This window comes from Cotesia typhae, unplaced genomic scaffold (assembly GCF_013202065.1).
Source record: "Cotesia typhae breed Kobodo isofemale line unplaced genomic scaffold, CoteBio_Ctyphae contig_26, whole genome shotgun sequence".
Classification (NCBI taxonomy): domain Eukaryota; kingdom Metazoa; phylum Arthropoda; class Insecta; order Hymenoptera; family Braconidae; genus Cotesia; species Cotesia typhae.
The window spans coordinates 3,170,695-3,190,013 of NW_027423732.1; the positions used below are offsets into that span (position 1 = coordinate 3,170,695).

At 32.2% G+C, this 19,319-nt stretch overlaps 2 protein-coding genes across 2 annotated transcripts; both read left to right on the forward strand.

Annotated features, from left to right (window-relative positions):
- Positions 1 to 1,979: 1,979 nt before the first annotated feature.
- LOC141525436 (uncharacterized) lies at positions 1,980 to 3,573 on the forward strand. The gene is made up of 4 exons (XM_074239941.1): positions 1,980 to 2,050; positions 2,138 to 2,415; positions 3,064 to 3,241; positions 3,327 to 3,573. Exons 1-4 carry the CDS (start codon positions 1,993 to 1,995, stop codon positions 3,491 to 3,493), a joined length of 681 nt encoding a protein of 226 aa, XP_074096042.1. The 5' UTR covers positions 1,980 to 1,992; the 3' UTR covers positions 3,494 to 3,573.
- A 710-nt stretch (positions 3,574 to 4,283) lies between these two features.
- Positions 4,284 to 6,040, forward strand: LOC141525230 (uncharacterized). The gene has a single exon (XM_074239622.1). It carries the CDS (start codon positions 4,315 to 4,317, stop codon positions 5,485 to 5,487), a length of 1,173 nt encoding a protein of 390 aa, XP_074095723.1. The 5' UTR covers positions 4,284 to 4,314; the 3' UTR covers positions 5,488 to 6,040.
- Positions 6,041 to 19,319: the final 13,279 nt, after the last annotated feature.

Below are 19,319 nucleotides of genomic sequence, written 5' to 3' on the forward strand. Positions count from 1 at the left end.
TTGACTTACAAAAATTTTTTAATATTTTTTATCGGAAAGTACATCTAAAAACAAAAATTTAAAAAAAAAAAAAGGTACCTAAATGTTTAGTTTTGAAAAAGTTATGGCTATTTGAAAATAAAAAGCCATTTTTTTGAAAAATTCATAACTTTTTTGGAGTTAGGTAAAAAAATTCAAAAAAATTCTGAAAACCGTTTTTTATAGGGTAGAAAAGGATGGAAAACTTTCGGCCAAATCGAAAAGGGTCGGGGTCAAAAGTGGTCGATTTGGCATGGAATACCCCATATATAAGTTCAGACAGGTCCGCGCCTAAAACAAAGAACTATCAGATAAATACTTATACACTCGTGACTCCTGCATCAAAGAACGTTTGAATAACGCATCTAATCAAGACGCTGAGTTTCTGAAATAATTTATGGTTATATTACTGTGCAAGATAATTTATAAAAATAATAATAATAAAAAAAGTGCTACGCAGTGCAATATAATTGATAAAATATTAATCAAGTGCTAGTATAGTGAATAATACAATTGATAAAAATTATGTCTAATTCAAAGTAAGAATTTGTGAAATAATTAATTTTTTTTGGTTATCTTACACTGATTTTAATTTTATATTGGCATTAATATTTCTATTTATTTTAGAAAAAATCATAAATATCAGTTGATTGTTTTTTTGGACGACAGTTCGAAGAAAAGTATTGATATTGTTCCCAGTTCTTGGTTGTCATATGACAAAATTACGGACAGTACTTACTGTAAATTTATGCCAGCACCATATGATTTACAGAAATTTAAATTATTGCAAAATATGGTTATGAAGTGTGCTGAGCCTTTGTCTTTATGGTTCGAATACCTCGTGGACATTCGAGGCAGAGCAAGTATGTTATGCCTTTCATTTATTTACATATTTATATTTTATTTTTATCATTTTTTAATTATGACACTGAAATTAGTCGACATCTAAAAATTTTTATTATTAAATAAATTATCACAAAACAATCTTTTTAAAAAATTTCATGTGTAAAAAACTTGAAATACTAAAAGTACAATTTCTTAAACTTTTTTTAATTCTAATTTTTATTAATGAAAAAAAATCAGAAAATTTTTAAAAGTCTGCTAAGTTCAGTGATCTTAAATTATGTGGGTTAACTTTTGTAAGCTTAACTATTTTTTTATTAAAACGTAACGTGTTATCTTTACAATTATATTAATCATTAATCAATTAATATTACAGATACATACAAAGAAGCGGAAAAAAGACTGGAAACTCTAGAAAAAATGCATACGCGTATACTACTGATAATGAAAAATCTGCTGAACTAACAGCAACAAGTGACAAAAAAATTAAAAATAAAATCACATGCTGATAATGCAGATGAAATAAAAGATCTATTAAACAAAAGCAGTCTGAAATTTAATGAATCGCCAACAAAAACTGGTATGTACAATTTAAATGAATTAATTAATTCTTTTATTAATTATTCTATATTTTTTTGTATAGATTCTGATGAACCAAGTGACTCAGATGAGGAAGGAGAAACCATGAAATTTCCTAAGAAAATAAAATTACAGCGATCTGGCAAGAAAAACAATTTATCTCCGTTATCACCGTTACCATCTTCAAATGAGTCTTCATTTGAAACTCAGTCTATCACGTCATCAAAAAAACGATTCAATAATATGAAGAAAAGAGATTTGAAGCAATCTGACCAAAATGTCGACACATCTCTTTCATTTTCATCATCATTATCATCATCCAATGAGACTCCAGCCAAATCTGGTGCTACTTCACCGTATAAGAAGCGATCATTATGTTCAACAAAATTAATGTTAAGTTCCAACAAAAAAGAAAAATTCAGGAACAAAATATGAATATTAAAAATCCAAGCTTGATACGATTAACTGTTTAACAGATAAAAGTACATCTGCTTGTCTATTGACTCTATAGGGCATGATATAGGGCAGGGTGATGAAAATACAAAAAAAATTATGACAGATCATAATGAAAACGCTCTTCAAAGACAAAATGAAACTTTAGCAGTAGATGGTAAGTTTTTTAGCGTATTTTAATTAGAAAATATCTTAGAAATTTAATGCGTAATTATTGTATTAATTATTATTTTCCATTCTACAGAGAAATCAACTGTAATCAAATATTTCCAAAGTTTGTGTAAGCAAATTGCATGTATAAATTCGCAACTTGTCAACAATACGTCAGAGTTAAAACTTCTACAAATCGAGATGAAAAAATTAAAAAATTGTTCATGCGATAGCAATAATAACGAAGATATTAGTGAAAGTACAAATGATGACAAGCAAGAGGCAGAATTTAACTTCCCTATTCAAGAAGAAGAAATTTTCATTAAATTTAATGATAAAATTGACACTGATTCTAAGTTTAATGAGTCTTTGGTAAAGTATTATTCTTATTTTTATAAATAAATAGAAATAAATTTATTCAATCGAAAACCAATTTAATACTAAGAATTTTTTAAACAATCAATTGTCAAAAGTTTAATTATGAATTAAACTAAAAATTTAACAGCTTAATTAATTATTATAATTAAATTAAAAAAAGGTTAAAAGTTATAAACATACTCATTTTTTATTTAATGAAAATGTTCAATCAAAATATTGTAAATTTTTTGATGAAAAATTTTTTTGATAAAAAATTGATTGATTATATTCCTTACGTTTATCAATTTAAAAATAAATTATCGAACAAACAATTTTCAATTTATTGATTTTTTATATTGCTTTAAATCATTTATTGGAAAATAAATTATCGATTTAACTTTCAAATTCGAAATTATCGATTTAACATTTAATTGTTCACTACAATATCTGTATTAATGAGTGTAATAACCTACTGAAAATTTAAATATTAATGATATTATCATTTTCTGCAAATAGTTAATCGTTTTTAAGAAAATTGCAGGGATCAATTGGTTATATGATAAATAAGGATTGATTAATTATTTAAAAAGGATTCTTTAATCTACTGAAATATAGAATATACTAGTTAAAAATTATAAGTTATAAGTGTCAAATTGTTTGCAGAAATGTCAGATGATGCAGCATGTCAACAAAAACGAGACTCTCGTAAAAAATATGAGTCGTCTTATTCGAGCATATATTTCCCGTGATATTGCTCTAAACTATGTGCCATCAAACGTGTCACATGTTGATAAAAATAAAAAAGTTTTCAAGACATTAAATTTTTACACTTCTATTGAAGGTGAGTTATTTTACTATAATATTTATTAATTTTGTTGAATGTATATCTTTAACTATTGAAAACAAATTTTTTTTTAATATTTTAGATATTTTATTAAAAAAATTGGGATCAAATACAGCTTATGCTGTAGACAAACCGGCAATTTTAAATGGTCTAAAATCGGTTTTACGAGGAGCTCGGGATTGGGACGGCCATGGTCTTCTTCGAAAAATAAACAGTATGAAGAAAAAAAATAATAGTGTAGTAGAATGAAATTATTCTTATTATTTATTTTATTTCAATAAAAAATTAATTCTAGCAAATCTTTTGTATGTTGGGATTTTATTGGGTTATCTTAGGGTTTCTGCAGGGCTGACCCAATTGGAACCCTGTAGAGTATGCCCAATTGGAATATAGTTGGGTACACCCCTATGGGACCCAATAGGGATTACCCGATCGGGACCATCTTGGGTGCTGCGTTACATCCCAATGTTGGGTTCCCGATTGGGCACCCAATTGGGTTCCAATTGGTTTTACAATTTTTTTTCTAGTCGGGAGTAGTTCCGAAAAGTATGGAAATGCAGGTCATTAAAAGAGCACATGACCAAGGACATTTTGGTATTAACAAAACCGAAGCCATTGTCAAGAGGGACTTCTAGTTTAAAGGGATGCGTTAGAAGGTAGAACAGATAGTCGCCAATTGCCTTGACTGTATCTCAGCTGAAAAAAAAACAAGGCAAACAAGAGGGATTGTTGCATCCTATTTATAAAGATGACGGACCACTCGACACTTACCACGTAGACCACGTGGGACCGATGACAAATACACCAAAAAAGTACAAATTACAACATTACAGCGTACTAACAATTCTTATGCATTAAGCTAATCAACAGATAACTTTTAAGCAATGAAATATGAACTTGTAATTGTACCTGTAGCATTATGTTGTTCACTATGATTAGTTTATTCGCTTACGCCCAATCAATTAGTATTCGTAATTTAAAGCATATACATTGTAGATAAGCATTTTTATAGTTTGACATTCGACTATACTTTAGAATATACGACTTTGATATCATTAAGTATCGTGAAAATGGAGATAAAGAAATTTGAATTGATAGTAGCTGATAATATACCACAAGGTGTTATCATTAAAGACCAGAATGATCAAGTGGTAGAGAACATAGGTATATCAGGCAATGGTCAATTCATTTACAATAATATCCAGTACGTTGTATTTGAAAACATTTTATCATTACGTCAGCATCACAGTACGTTTGAATACGATGATCTAGCTATCAAGGAATTTTCAATAATGAATGTAATATCTGCCCAAAAAGTGTTAACATGGATTGCTACCATCCATCAACATTCTTTAGATTATCAGACCGTACCTTGCATGTCATCGATAACTGATGCTCTACAGACTATAAGTGAAGAGTTAAAACTACAAGCAGATGATGCTGCTGCAGATAATAATTTAAAAGAAATGTTCAATATTTTCTTGAATCTTTTAAATGATTTAATAAAAGAAATTACACCAGAGCAATTGGCTATAATTTATCAATATAGTAATATCGCTAAGTTAAAAATTGGTGATTTACCTTTATCTGATTTGTTAAAAATTTCAAGTCAGTATCTTTATGATCTTCTTTCTTACAATGAATCGATGCTTGAGCGAGTTAGCTTAACATACCCAATGCAAATGCTTTCCTATGTAATGCGTATTTTTCTTCTTCTATTCTCCCGTTTTAATATCCCGTTCACCGATGACGAAACAATATTGATTCATGAAATTACCGCAATTTTAATTGATCTTTTATCTGATCGACTTACAACTAATGTATATTTAAAACATGGCAACAGTTATGCAACAGGAATGATACAGCAAATTAATCGTAAATATCCGGCATTAGCAAATGTAACTGATATTAATAAGGTTGATCAATTCTTACAAAATAATTCAGATTTCAAGAATTTCATCGAAAGTAACTATCGTGATTTTAATTTATGGCCTTTCGTGTTATCAATTAACATGACGATACAACATCGAGTTTTGTTTAATATAAAATCATGCCTGGACAATTTTCGCTTAAGAGATCATAAAAAAATTGATGTACAACCAAAAGAAGTCATTGATTTACTTGAGAAAATATGTGAACCATATGTTCAAACAAAACAATACGAACGTTATAACGAGGTATGTTTCAAACAAATTGTCAGTTCGGAACTATTTTCAAAAATTTGTAATTTTATGTGTACTTGAGAATATCAATTTCATAGTATCGGTAGACATACTCAGATTTGGCCTCATTAAATACAATCGGAACACATTAAAAGCACTTTAATAATTTGAAGGCGACTGAAATTTTGTGTATCCTCAGATTACTGAGCAAAACGAATTTAAGGTACACTGAACTTGAGACCTATTAATTATTTGATCAAAAATTAATAAATTTTTTCAGTAATTAAAATTGTGTTAAACAAATAAATTTCTTGAACCAAAATAAATTGGATACATATCTATATATATTAGGGTGAGCCAAAATTTAGTTTCCGTGAAATTTTTAATTTTAGCCGGAAGTGCCCAACTAAATCTCCTGTTAAAAATTCTATGAAAATTAAATAAATCGTCTCACCCCAAAATATCTTAGGAAATGCCCAAACACAGCTCCCGCCATAAGCGGAACTCAAAATTCTAATTTTTAAAGGCTCTTTATGAAAATTTAATTTTGGCACACCCTAATATATAATTCTATCCGACATTTCTATCCGGATCGTTTTTGATGAAATAGAATAATCATTAGAGCTCAAAAAACCGCGTCGATCGCTGCCAAGAACGTGAAAATTATTTGATTGGTTCGCGAGATATCGTCGACGAAATATTTGGAAACAAGTTTTTTTTTTAACTTAACTCTGAAATTATTCGGAGTAACTTTTGACAGCTATGCCGATAAAAAGGGGAATAGTGAAATTTTAAGCGCCTAGATATGGATTTAGCGGGAAGTTACAGGGATGGCCTTTATGGTTAACCGTTTTCCTAATTTTATTTCATAATTATATTGAGATTTGTAAATGGTGACAAAAAAAAAAATTTGGAAAACGGTTGACCCTGAAGGCCATCCCTGCAACTTCCCGCTACTTTTGTAATTAACCGCTCGAAATTGCACTTATTATGTTTTTGAGCTCTTCGAACTAAAAAATCTAATTTTCGTGTAGTTTTGAGCTCTCCGAGCTCAAAAGTTTGATAGGAGTTTAATAAATCACTATTTTTTTAATTTTCAAACCGCATTAACTTTTGAATAAATGAACCGATTTTCATGCGGTTAGCGGCATTCGACGCAGTTTTTTAAATTCTATGATATACTTTCAAACATAAATTGATTAGACCGGAAATTTCGGTGTTATCCGAAAAAAAAAAACACTTTTTGTCGACTTTTTTCGTCAACGATAACTTACGAACAAATTGACCGATTTTAACCGGCTTTGTGGCGATCAACGTGGTTTTTCGATGTTAAGAGCTGATAAGTTTTTGGAATTGGTCGTTTAAAAGTTATTAAAAAGAAAACCACATTTGAAAAAATCTTTTTTCGTAGTTTTTTTTAGATTTCTCAAAAATTACCGGTCCGAATCGGTACAAAGTGTATTCAAAATCTAAGTTTGGTCAAGCCCTTTCGAATGGCACCAACTGCGATGAAATCGGTCAAGCCGCTCAAAAGTTATAAAACGGTCACACACACACACACACACACACACACACACACACACACACACACACACACACACACACACACACACACACACACATATATATATATATATATATATATATATATATATATATATATATATATATATATATATATATACATACATACATGCCGATCGTAACAAAATTGCTCATGATTTTAAAGATGGCTGTGCTGGTCATGACTGGTATCTCGGTTTTAAGAAACATCATCGAAATTTAGTTGTCAGGCAAATCGAGCCAACATTTATTGCAAGAGCACGCTGTTTCAATAAGCCTCAAGTGTACAGATTTTACGATTTATTGGAAAGTGAAATCAATAAGCATGGCATCGATGCATCTAGAATTTACAATATGAACGAAATTGGCGTTCATGCATCAAGTAATAAGCCTCCAAAAATTTTGTCCAAATCTGGAAAAAAGCAGGTGGGTATTATTTCAAGTGTGGAAAGAGGTAAATTAACAACTGTTATCTGCTGTTGCAACGCGGCTGGTTCTTTTATTCATCCATTTTTTATCTTTGGTAGAAAAAGAATGGTTGGTAGATTGTTAGATGGCTCATCACCTGGTTTCCTTGCTACTTGCACTGATAATGGATGGATAAATGAACCAAAATTCTTAGAGTGACTCCAATATTTCGTTGCGATGACCCGCCCAACTCCTGAGAAGAAGGTGATTTTAATCTTAGATAATCATTATTCTCACAAATATGTTGAAGCTCTAGAATATGCAAGAGAGAATAATGTGATTTTTGTATTGCTGCCTCCTCATACAACACATTATATGCAACCTTTGGACCGTTGTGTTTATATACCGTTCAAAACTTACTTTGAGCAAGAAATTTCTTCTTTTCAACGAACTCATGTGAGCAGAATAATTTCACAGTATGATGTGGCTTCATTTGTTGGAAAAGCGTACTTAAAAGCAGCTACTGCACAAAATGCTGTCTAAGGATTCAAATCTGCAGGAATTTGTCCCACAGATCACACTGTATTTACTGATACGGACTTTTTATCATCTAGTCTGACAGACAGGCCTCAAGTTGAAAATATCAACGAAGATACATCACAAACCCAACCTGGTACTGATTGCCTCGGTTCTAATGATTCTGATAGTAATGTTTCTTTATCGGTGATCGAAAATGTAAATGAAAATAATTCTCAAAACTTTCGGATTATGACTCGTTGCAGAATTAGAGAAATAAGTAATGAACGTATCAATGTATTTATAGAAGCGTCGTATGATTCAGCTTTTGAAAATAAAGCATAGTGTTCTATGACAGCTGTCATAGCTAGCTAGTGAAAATTCACTTCAATCAAAAGATAAACAAGTGGCATCTCACGTAAAACCTTAAGATATTAGACCGCTACCGAAACCTAGGCCAAATAAAACTAACCGTAAGCGTAAATGTCAGAGGGCTGAAGTTTTGACTAGTTCTCCATTCAGAGATATGCAAGCTGAGAAGGAAGTAAAGAAGAAACGTGTTAATACGAAAGATACTGCTAAAAAGAATTTGAAAGATTTACCTTCTGCATGCAAAGCAGATCAAATTAGAAAAGAAAGGGTATCGAAGAAAAAAAAAGAAAAAACTTTTTTTGGTCATGTTTGTGGTGAGCTTTATGAAGACCCACCTTTAGTAGATTGGATTAGGGATGGAAACATGAGCTGAGAAATCAATTCTCGATTCCGATTCTTCTTTCAGAAATTTCGATTCTCAGAATTGATTAATCAATTTAAAAAATTCATTCTTTTAAATGATCGATCCTGAGGAAAAATCATTTTTAAATAAAAATTTTATGTATTTTTTTAATTTTAAGAAATAAAACTAATAAAGTACTGTAAAAGGTACAATAAAATGTAAATTTATAAAATGTTATATTTGATTAAAAAAGTAACATTTGAAAAAATTAATAAAATTAGTATTTTACTCAAACCATTAATCAAATATTATTATAAAATCCATACATTTTGTGGGGTAGATTTTAAGAAAACCAAAATATTTGAATGATTGGGTGATAATCTACTTCTGAGCTGATTTGCAATCAACTCTGAGTGTGACAGTAAGCGTTCACACAGTCTTGACTTTGCAACAATACTTAAGTATTTTCTAGCTAGAACCAACAAATGGGGGTAATCAAATTCGAGCGATTTCCAAGTTACAATCGGGTTAGAATTAGTTCTTCGGTCTACTGTAGACCGATTAATAAACTGCCTAAGTTCGATTGGCAGATTGTCTGTTTCATCACTGTCAGCGACTTGAATGTTGTGTTGCACAGCGTTGTCTGAAAAATCTCACAGATCATCACCACCTGAAGATTATTTCCGCAGGTAATCGCAAGAGTTTTTGATGCCATAGTGTCATTACTCCGGCATTACAATAAATTGTAGACTCGGTCACTAAGAATCGATTCTAGATCGACTTTGATCTCGGAATTGAGTCTAAATAATCGAAGTTTTTTACCACAGAATCGATTCTCGGGTAGAATCGGAATCGATTTTTGTTCTTTAGCCACAGAACGCCAACTTTTGGGTAGCGGCGCTAAACGAAGTTGCCGCTTTCTGGCTCTATTGAACAGAAAAATAGTATACTGACCTTGGCCAGTAAATAAGAAAGCCTCAGATCACATGTTTGTCAACCTCGGCTTCGCCTCGGCCAACAATTACATGTGGTCTGAGACATTTCTTACTTCACTGGCCTAGACAAGTAATATACTATATACACGTAATATACTATTACCATTCCTAGATTGGATCGAATGTGGAGACTGCCATGAGAGGGCTCATAAAACTTGCACAAATTACTCAGGACAAAAATCTTACTTTTGTAATTTATGTCACGAATAAAACTTTATAAGTTGAGGCTGATTAAACATAAGTAAGAAATTTTAATTAGTTAAGCATAATTTAAAAAGTTATTTTTTTATAATAATAGATAATAGTCTAATAAATTAATGTCATATTCAGTTTTCGTTTTAATGTTTGAGATTCCTTCTAGGAAATAAACCGATAATGTTAATGATTAAAGCCCAAAAACTACTATTTTTTATCATTTATCGTTAACCTACCCGCTTTAGGCCACTCCCCCCGATCATTTATCTCGAGCGTGTGGAATCTCTGGATCGGTGCCAAACAGTAAACCCTTCAATGGTTCAGGTGGTGTATCAATTACAGGTAGTTCTACCTTTCCTGATGCGCAACACATCCCGGCTGGTTTATTTTTGAATTTAAGAGCATTACAATGCAGGCATTCCTTGTCCATAGCACCAATAATGATTTTTGAAATATCATAATATTCAACATCGGGCTCATACTCGAATGTTAGACGCAGGAATGACTGAGAGGTAAATGATCGATGTGTCTGTTAGCGTTGTTGTTCATTTACTCTTAATCTGTTAAATGTGAGTCGGCGTGATAGTCTTTGTTCTAATTTTCTTTCTTTATTTTGCTCAGCTCGTGCATCTTCTGATTGATCTTGATGCAATCGCGCCATGCTCTCACGTGCAACAGTATTGTCTTGCTCGATTTCTTCTGCGCTTCTTTCAGCTCTTGCATTCTGCATAGCTGTAGCGTTACGTGTTCTACGGCCCAAAGAAGCCCCTCTACGTCGTGTTGGTATTGTTCACTGTTAAATAAAATAAAATTACTTAATGATGAAAAAAAGTATAGTGTAATTATTTATATTTTATTAAAGTTATATTTTTTTTAGCGCGTGTGGATGAGAATAAATTTTGTGAGCTGCGCGAGCAGAAAACAACAGGATAGATTAGCCATAGAATAGAATTAAAAATTTACATCGTTACTCAAATAATAAAACAAATATTTCAGTGAAATAATACCTGTTTAATTGATTTTTATATTTATCTTTGATCATTACAGCATTTTTATGATTTAAAACTTTTTTCATACGTCAAAAAAGTATAACTTTTAACGCATGTAGATAATTATACACACATTTTTTTTAATTTAACCTACCTTTCACGATATTTTCCTTTTGGAATGACAACGTAGTCTTCAAACCAATAATTATATCAATTATTTATGTAATAGAAACTACTAATGACAGTCCTTCAAGTTGATTATAAATTCACTTGAGGACTACACCAAAATGATAAAATGATAATTTTAAACGTCACTACTCTGCGATCGATGTACAAACAATAAGAATGGCTGAAATTTTCCCAAAAACTGTGTAAGAAGATACAGTTAATTACATGAGAGACAGGAGAACACTCCTATCCCTACTCCATGCTTTCTACGAGGTAAAAAGTAACATCGGAAGACCTCTAGCGGGGATAGCTGATCAAGTGTTAATGGGGTCCCGTTTTGCCAAATTCCTCCGCGTGGGAGCAGCATCTTAGTAAGTTCCGTCGACTGCAATTTTTTAAATACATTTTGAAAGTAAATACTACAAAGACATTATAAATTTGTTTAACAGTTATTCGGGAAAAAAAAATTTTAATTATATAATTTATTAAATTATATTTTTCATAAATATTAAAGATACGGTATTACTGTACCTTTGTTATGATCCAACATATATAATATTCTTGAAAAATTGATGATACATTTGAAAAATTTTAAATTTAAAAAATTTTTTTTCATTAACAACCTTTAAGCCAATTTATTATATCGTTTTAATATATACTTTTAAGATGCATTTGGAAAATTGCGCTCGACGAAACTTGCTATTATGCTACTCCCAAGCGGAGTAATTTGCCAAAATGGAACCCCATTGTTCAGCCATCGACCGGGGTTAAAAAATATAAAATGCTATCAAAACATAGGGGTCGGAGATAGGAGGGTAAAAATTTGGTTTTACGTCAAATAATCCGAGGTCATTATATCCGCGACGTTATATCCGCGCGACAATATATCTGCGACAATATATCCGCGACATAATATCCTTAAGCAAAAATATCTGCGTCGTTATATCTACAAATTATATAATGCGGATATAATGTCGCAGATATATCATCATCATCACCATTATTATCATCATCATCTTATCTTTACTACGACAACTACAAATATGAATATATATATATGGCACGCCGTTTTACTTTTTAAACTCATAATAAAATAGTTGTCATAATAATTCATCAAAAAGACCAATTCCATAATAATTATAACAATTCCATGACAAATCGTACCGAGATATTATAACATCGTATTTTTTTACTTTATTAAATATTGTGCGTAAGTAAAATATTTACAAACTATGTATACATATTGAAAATTGTGTGCATTTTTATTCTTTAACATATAATTAGTTATTTCATAAGAAAAGAAACAATTATTTTGATTTATGTGTAATATATACGTTGAGTATTTATTTAGAATGTACAATTTCCAATAGGCGAATATTATTGATGCTGCATCGAATTTTATTTTTGTTTGTAGGAAGTGAAATAATATGACGATTTTATAATTTCAAGTATCGTCCAATAATAACTAAATATTTCAACGATATAAAAAATTAATGGCTTTAAAATTATGTACATAATGCTAATTCCTTAAATTTTTAACTGATTCTAAAGAATTATAACTTATTGTTGAAAAATTTTTTAATGTTATTTTTGAAGATATCCAAAGTGCTAAAAAATCTATATAATTGACCATTAAATTTCTGCATCTAGTAATTTTTTTTCACATTATTAAATAAGCAACGAAAAATAAAAAATAAATTACCAGAGAAAATTTTATTTCATAATGAAATATGAATAAATTTTTATAAATCATGAGCTTAATTTCATATTTATTCATGATGTTCTATCATCATAAAAATTCAGCAAATACACTATAACAAAATATTTAAGGAATTATTTTAACTGTTTGAATTAATAGATAATTCGAAAAATTATTTTTACGGACAGTTACGAATGATTTAAAATTATCATAAATTAAAATTATCAATATTGATAATTTTAATTCAAATTTTAAATTAAAATTATCAATATTAATAATATTAATTCGAAGTCTGAATTAAAATTATCAATATTGATCATTTTAATTCAGACTTGGAATTAAAATTATCAATATTGATAATTTTAATTCAGACTTGGAATTAAAATTATCACTAAATATTTTCAATGCAGCCAATACAAAATGGTGGGATTTCATTGGTCTCATTCAAAAGTGGAAAAAAATTGGTCTTGGGTATTGAGTACTATCCCAGTAGTGACCTCTCAGTTATTTTATTTGTTTTAAAAAGCAGTGCAGACCAGTTGTATTATGGTTATGTTCTGCAAAACGCACAAAACGTTTGAGTCCTGCAGGATACACACATGTGTATTTAGACAAGATTCTGAGCATTTTGTACGTGGCCTATATGGTACAGTAGTATTTTATTAGTCGTCTCGTGGCGCGAAATCGAAAAATTCGAATTCCATAATAATCTAGTAACTTTAAGGAAGCATGTACAACAAAGATTTTTAACTTTCCGTTAAAAAAATTGAAAATTTTTAAAAGTTGGGAAGTTATTGGTTCCACCCCGTTTTTCGAAAATCGAGTTTTCACCAGATCTCGACATTTTGAAGTCCTAGGAAGCTTCCCGAATGTTTCTGAGATGATGTCCGTATGTGTGTGTGTGTGTGTGTGTGTGTGTGTGTGTGTGTGTGTGTGTGTGTGTGTGTGTGTGTGTGTGTGTGTGTGTGTGTGTGTGTGTGTGTGTGTGTGTGTGTGTGTGTGTGTGTGTGTGTGTGTGTGTGTGTGTGTGTGTGTGTGTGTGTGTGTGTGTGTGTGTGTGTGTGTGTGTGTGTGTGTGTGTGTGTGTGTGTGTTCGTAGCCGTATGTAGGGGAACCTGGGGCACGACGGCCCCCCTCAAAAATTAGGTAAAATTTTTTTTTTCAATTTTCCTCAAGTTATGACTTCTATAATGTTTTTATGATATTTTGGGCCAATATCTGATATGTGGGGCATAATGAACAAGTCGAGAAAAACATTGTAACGAAAAAAAATTTTTTTTTTCAAATTGTGATAAATTTGTGGTAAAATGAATTAGAAAAATTCAATGGAATTAAAAAATTTAACAAAAAATTGAATCATACCAGGGAGAGAGGTACACGACGGCCTCTGGCATAACGGCCCTTCTCATAAATTAGGTAAAAATTTTTTTTTCCATTTTCCATCAAGTTATGATCTCTATGATGTTTTTATGATATTTCGGGCCAATATGTAATGTGTGGGGCATAATGGACCACTCGAAAAAAAAATGACAAATTTAAAGAATTCATTATTTTAGGACTTTTGGGGTCAATGAATTAAAATGAATTTAATTTGTAACGGGTTTGAGCCGTCCCTTGGTCACCCCTTTATTTAAATTTAATAATTAGGGCACCACTGGAATTTTTATCACGGTTTCCAGAACCGGTCCAAGCAAGAGAGATATCACAGGGTCGAGAGAAATTATAATATTTGACACAAATAACAACAATTAAAATTGACTTGAATTATCAATTTATTTGAACAATATGACAATAGTTAAACCCTGATTCAATTCTCACACACACACTCATACTTACAAAAGTTGCTTATTCCTACGATACCCTCATATGGAGCGTCTATACCGCAGTTTCTATCATAGTTTCTTATTCCTGACAGTACCCTCATATGGAGCGTCTATACCGCAGTTTCTATAAAAGTTTCTTATTCCTACGATACCCTCATATGGAGCGTCTATACCGCAGTTTATAACTAAGTCGCGCTGTCCACAGGACCCTCACGCTCTAAGGCTCTAGATATGCCCTGGGTGGTCGCCCGGACCCCTGCCCAAGGTTCATACCGTCCTTAGCCCTTTCGCTGTCCACAGGACCCTCACTACGGGACTAAGGAACCTGAAGTCGACTAGGACAGAGGAGGATACCATGACGCTAGTCGACAACCTGCTAATTCTAACCTCCTCGATATATTATATTATAATATAATATATTCAAACTGTACGTATGAGGAGTACATGCGAGAAGATACGCCATCTGTCGAGGTTTCTGTCTACTTCTAAACAGGTCTGAACCTGTTCAAGGTCACGGTAACTGCGTAGTTCTCTTTGCTTTATTCCTAACTGCGTAGTAGATGACTCATTCTGTTCTAGAATTTTCTAACTGCGTAGTAGATGACGTCATCATACAGGTCTGAGCCTGTTCAAGGTTGCGTAACTGCGCAGTTTTCTTTGTTCTATTTCTAACTGCGTAGCAGATGACGTCATCAAACCGTTTTTGAGGTAAAGGAGTGGGGGGTAACTGCGTAGTACCCTCTGGCTATAAAAGCAGCGCGCTCAAGCCGTACTTCACAAAAACGAAGTACATCTCTCGTGATTAAACAGTATTCAGTGTTATAAAATATAGTGAAGTTCAGTGTTGTGAAGTACGCGAGTATAGTCCAGTGTACAAAAACTATTGTGTAGTGTACATCATCTATAAACAGTGACATAACCTTTAAAAGTGTACATAACCTATAAACAGTGTATATAACCTATAAACAGTGTATATAACCTATAAAAGTGTACATAACCTATAAACAGTGTATATAACCTATAAACAGTGTATATAACCTATAAACAGTGTACATAACCTATAATATTGTGTAAGACAGTAGTGATTCTCGTTCCAAAATGGCACAACATAACCTCATCGAGGCTCTCAAGAACTTGGTGGACACTATTGCAGTCTCATATGCTGATCTGTTGGGAGAGCAGCTCACTGATGAACATCGTCAAAGGTGTTTACGAGTGTGTGAGGAGACCATTGAATACTTCAACACAATATTACTGGATCCTGGAACAACAATTCAAGTGAGACGAAGTATTCAAGCGCACATCAACCAACTCAACTGGTTTACCGATCAGTTCTCCAGACTCGGTAACCAAGTTGTTGGTGGAGATCTTAACCAAGGAGTCAAATGGAAGAACTTGGAGAATTCTTTTGCTGGTAACATCCAGACTGGATGTGTTGTCAACCAGCATCACAAAGATACAGCATCATTTCTCCAGGCCTCACGGGACATCATCATCAACAAGGTACATAGTGTCTTGAGAGATCTGGCAGGGCTGAAAGTGAATGTTGAACTCTTTTGTACATTCCGGAAACAAGAAGATGTAGAAGAGCGAAAGTCTTTCATCACTAAAAGTCGTGAGATTCTCCCTGCTACATCTCTCCAGGATTGGTACAGTGAACATGTATACGACAAATTACTTCAAAGAATTGAAGAATTTGAACATGAGGGTTCCGGATGGAGTCTGCTTGGACCGAATAGCTTGATGGTGACCATGTCAAGATTCACACCAACCCAAGTTGGAAACTCCACCTTCGTCAGATTGCCAAAGGATATTGTCAAGAAGAAGAATGCGGTTACGAACATCCAGAACAATGATGAGTTCTGCTTCCTGTGGTGTGTCAACGCTGCCTTGCATCCACCAGTATTGGTTCCGGGTGATCCTACAAGTTATCGACACATCAGCGTCAGATTAAATTATGAAGGTATTCAATTTCCAATCAAACTTAATGATATACCAAAATTTGAAAAAATGAATGACCTTAGCATTCATGTATATGGTATAGAGTCAGAATTCACGGGTAAAAAGTCTGAAAAAAGTACTATTATCCCATTATATTTAAGTAACTTCGAGTCAGAAATACCAACAATACATTTATTAATGATTAAAAAAAGTGTAAATTATACTGATAATTTAGATAATATTGAGTCTGTCTATCACTTTGCATGGATACATAATCTTTCTGGATTAATTACAAGTCAAATATCTCTAGGTAGACATAGATTATACTTTTGTGATCGTTGTTTGAATCATTTCAAATTAGAAAAATGTTATTTAGAACACCGAGCAGATTGTTTCAAATCTAATAAAGTTCGTATGGAGTTTCCTAGTGAAAAAAATAAAATTTTAAAATTTAAAGATTTCAAATCTAAAGATACTGTACCGTTTGTAGTTAACGCGGATCTAGAATGCACACTCGAACCCCCAGGAGATGATGAAAAGACAGCTCATAAACATGTTCCTCACAGTATTGCTTACTATGTACATTGCAGTTATGATAACACCCTCTCCAAATTTGAATTAAACCGTTCTCCTGATTGCATAAACTGGTTTGTTAAACAATTAGAGTCATTAGCTGTAGACTTTGAAAAAATTCTAAAGAATCCTATTAAAATGAAACCCTTAACCAAAGAGCAACAAGATAGACACAACCAGGCAACTGTGTGTCACATCTGTGAAAAGCCTATAACATCTCTTAAAGATAAAGTTTATGATCATTGTCATTTCACGGGTAACTATAGAAACGCAGCTCATAAATCATGTAACGTTAATTATCAAAAATCCACTATTATTCCAGTTGTCTTTCATAATTTATCTGGCTATGACTCGCACTTTATAATTAAATCCTTAGCTACAGTATTTGAGGGTGAAATAATATTATTACCAATCAATAAAGAGCGTTACATTTCTTTCACAAAATCAGTTAAAAATACTTCAGTCTTTCTAAGATTTATTGATTCTTTTAGATTTATGGCCTCCAGTTTAGATAAATTAGCTTCATACCTTGATGACAAAGACAAACAGATTACGCGACTGCACTACACTGACCCCGACAAATTTAAATTAATTAGCAATACGTAAGGGTGTATTCCCGTATGAGTACATTGACAGTATTGACAGACTAGACGAGACACAGTTACCTAACCAGGATTCATTTTATTCAAAATTAACAAACTCAACTATTTCTGATGATGATTATGCTTTTGCTCAAGTAGTTTGGAATGAATTCGGTATCAATACGTTAGGTGAGTACTCAGACTTGTACTTGAAGACTGATGTACTTCTCCTGGCTGATGTTTTTGAGAATTTTAGACGCAGTTGCTTTAAGACATACAATTTAGATGCCCTACATTTTTATACAGCACCAGGTCTTTCAAACTCAGCAATGTTAAAGCATACTGAAGTAGAACTTGAACTGTTAACTGATCCTGTGTGACCGAGATATAGGGAAATGGGACTGAGTCAGAGAGAGAGGGCAGATGGCCAGTGCAGGACAGCTGAGGAGTAGGGCGCGGAAGGAGGGACAAGGAGGGAAACAATGACAGCTACCTACTCTTCGTTACTCATGTTTGCCTGATACTTCGACGGGCGTAATTTCTTAAAAATTTATTGATATACATTGTAAATAATCCGTTTTCTTTGATTTAAATTGTTTAGTTACGAGTTCAGTATTATTATTTTGATTCACCAAAGACGTGTGAAAATATTATTAGTTAATTTTGTTTTGATTATTAATTCTAAAATTATTTTGGTTAGCGAATAGCGTTTGTTTAAAACAATTAGTGTTTAATGTTTAGTTATGAACGGCAAATTCTAGACGGGCTAATAATTAGCAATTATAAACATTTATTCGGATGAAGCGTTTTAGTTATAAACTATTATTTTGTCCTCGACGATTATTAATTGTGATTATATTTCTTTTTTATGTTATTAGTATTTACATGATCAGTACTATAACTATTATTATTTATACCATTATTATTACGAACGAGTATTATTTTGTTTATGATTTATCGAATTACTATTATAGTGGACTTAGTTCATAGTATTTAACCAAGAGATCTCAGACAATGATTATTAATTATTGGAAAATTATTATTTAATTTTGTGATATTTTGTTATTTGGATTTATAATTTTGCCAGGACTGATGCGAAAAATATTTCCTTATTATAAGTCGAAGTTTATTGTCCACAAAAATTGTCACGGCGTTTTGTTTATAATTTTAAGATTGATTAGACTGAAGGAAACTTGTAATAATTTAAACGAGCGAAAATATTCTAAGTCCCGGGCGATATTTAGTATGGAAAAGCAAAGAATGATCAGAGAATGACGGAAGACCGATTAAAATAGTCAAATCGAGTTTCGAAACTGAGAATTTGACACAGCGAAGGGATAGATAATGAGGGAATTGCCAATTAAATAAGTAGTTTACAAACAATAGATAGATGGCAAAAACGATTATTCCGTTTCGTTAGAAGAGAATGGTTGGAAAAATAATAAGGCCCGAAAATTTGGCACGAAAAGTCGAGTCTTGTGACAGAGTGTTATTGAGGTGAATATTCTTCCATCATTAACAGCAAGAAGGGACATTACCTCGGTTCGTCTTGAACACGGGTAAGTACCTTTATACTCTAAGCAAGACTTGACTCCCTGGATTTTTGACCCTCTGTCAAAAACCCAGTAGGTAATCACACGCCGTGCAGGTGGGGGCGAAGAGGACATTCTCCATTCGCTCTCAGGGTAGAGATTTAGGCCCAGGGGTGACGACTAGTCTCCTGGGGAGTGGGGAACCAGCTTTTGGA

Bases quoted from the DNA above. Each gene is read 5' to 3' on its own strand.
- LOC141525436 (XM_074239941.1), top strand. From the start codon at position 1,993: ATGACAGATCATAATGAAAACGCTCTTCAAAGACAAAATGAAACTTTA. The intron at 2,051-2,137 runs GTAAGTTTTTTA...TCCATTCTACAG, and splicing joins TGAAACTTTAGCAGTAGATG to AGAAATCAACTGTAATCAAA. The intron at 2,416-3,063 runs GTAAAGTATTAT...AATTGTTTGCAG, and splicing joins CTAAGTTTAATGAGTCTTTG to AAATGTCAGATGATGCAGCA.
- LOC141525230 (XM_074239622.1), top strand. From the start codon at position 4,315: ATGGAGATAAAGAAATTTGAATTGATAGTAGCTGATAATATACCACAA.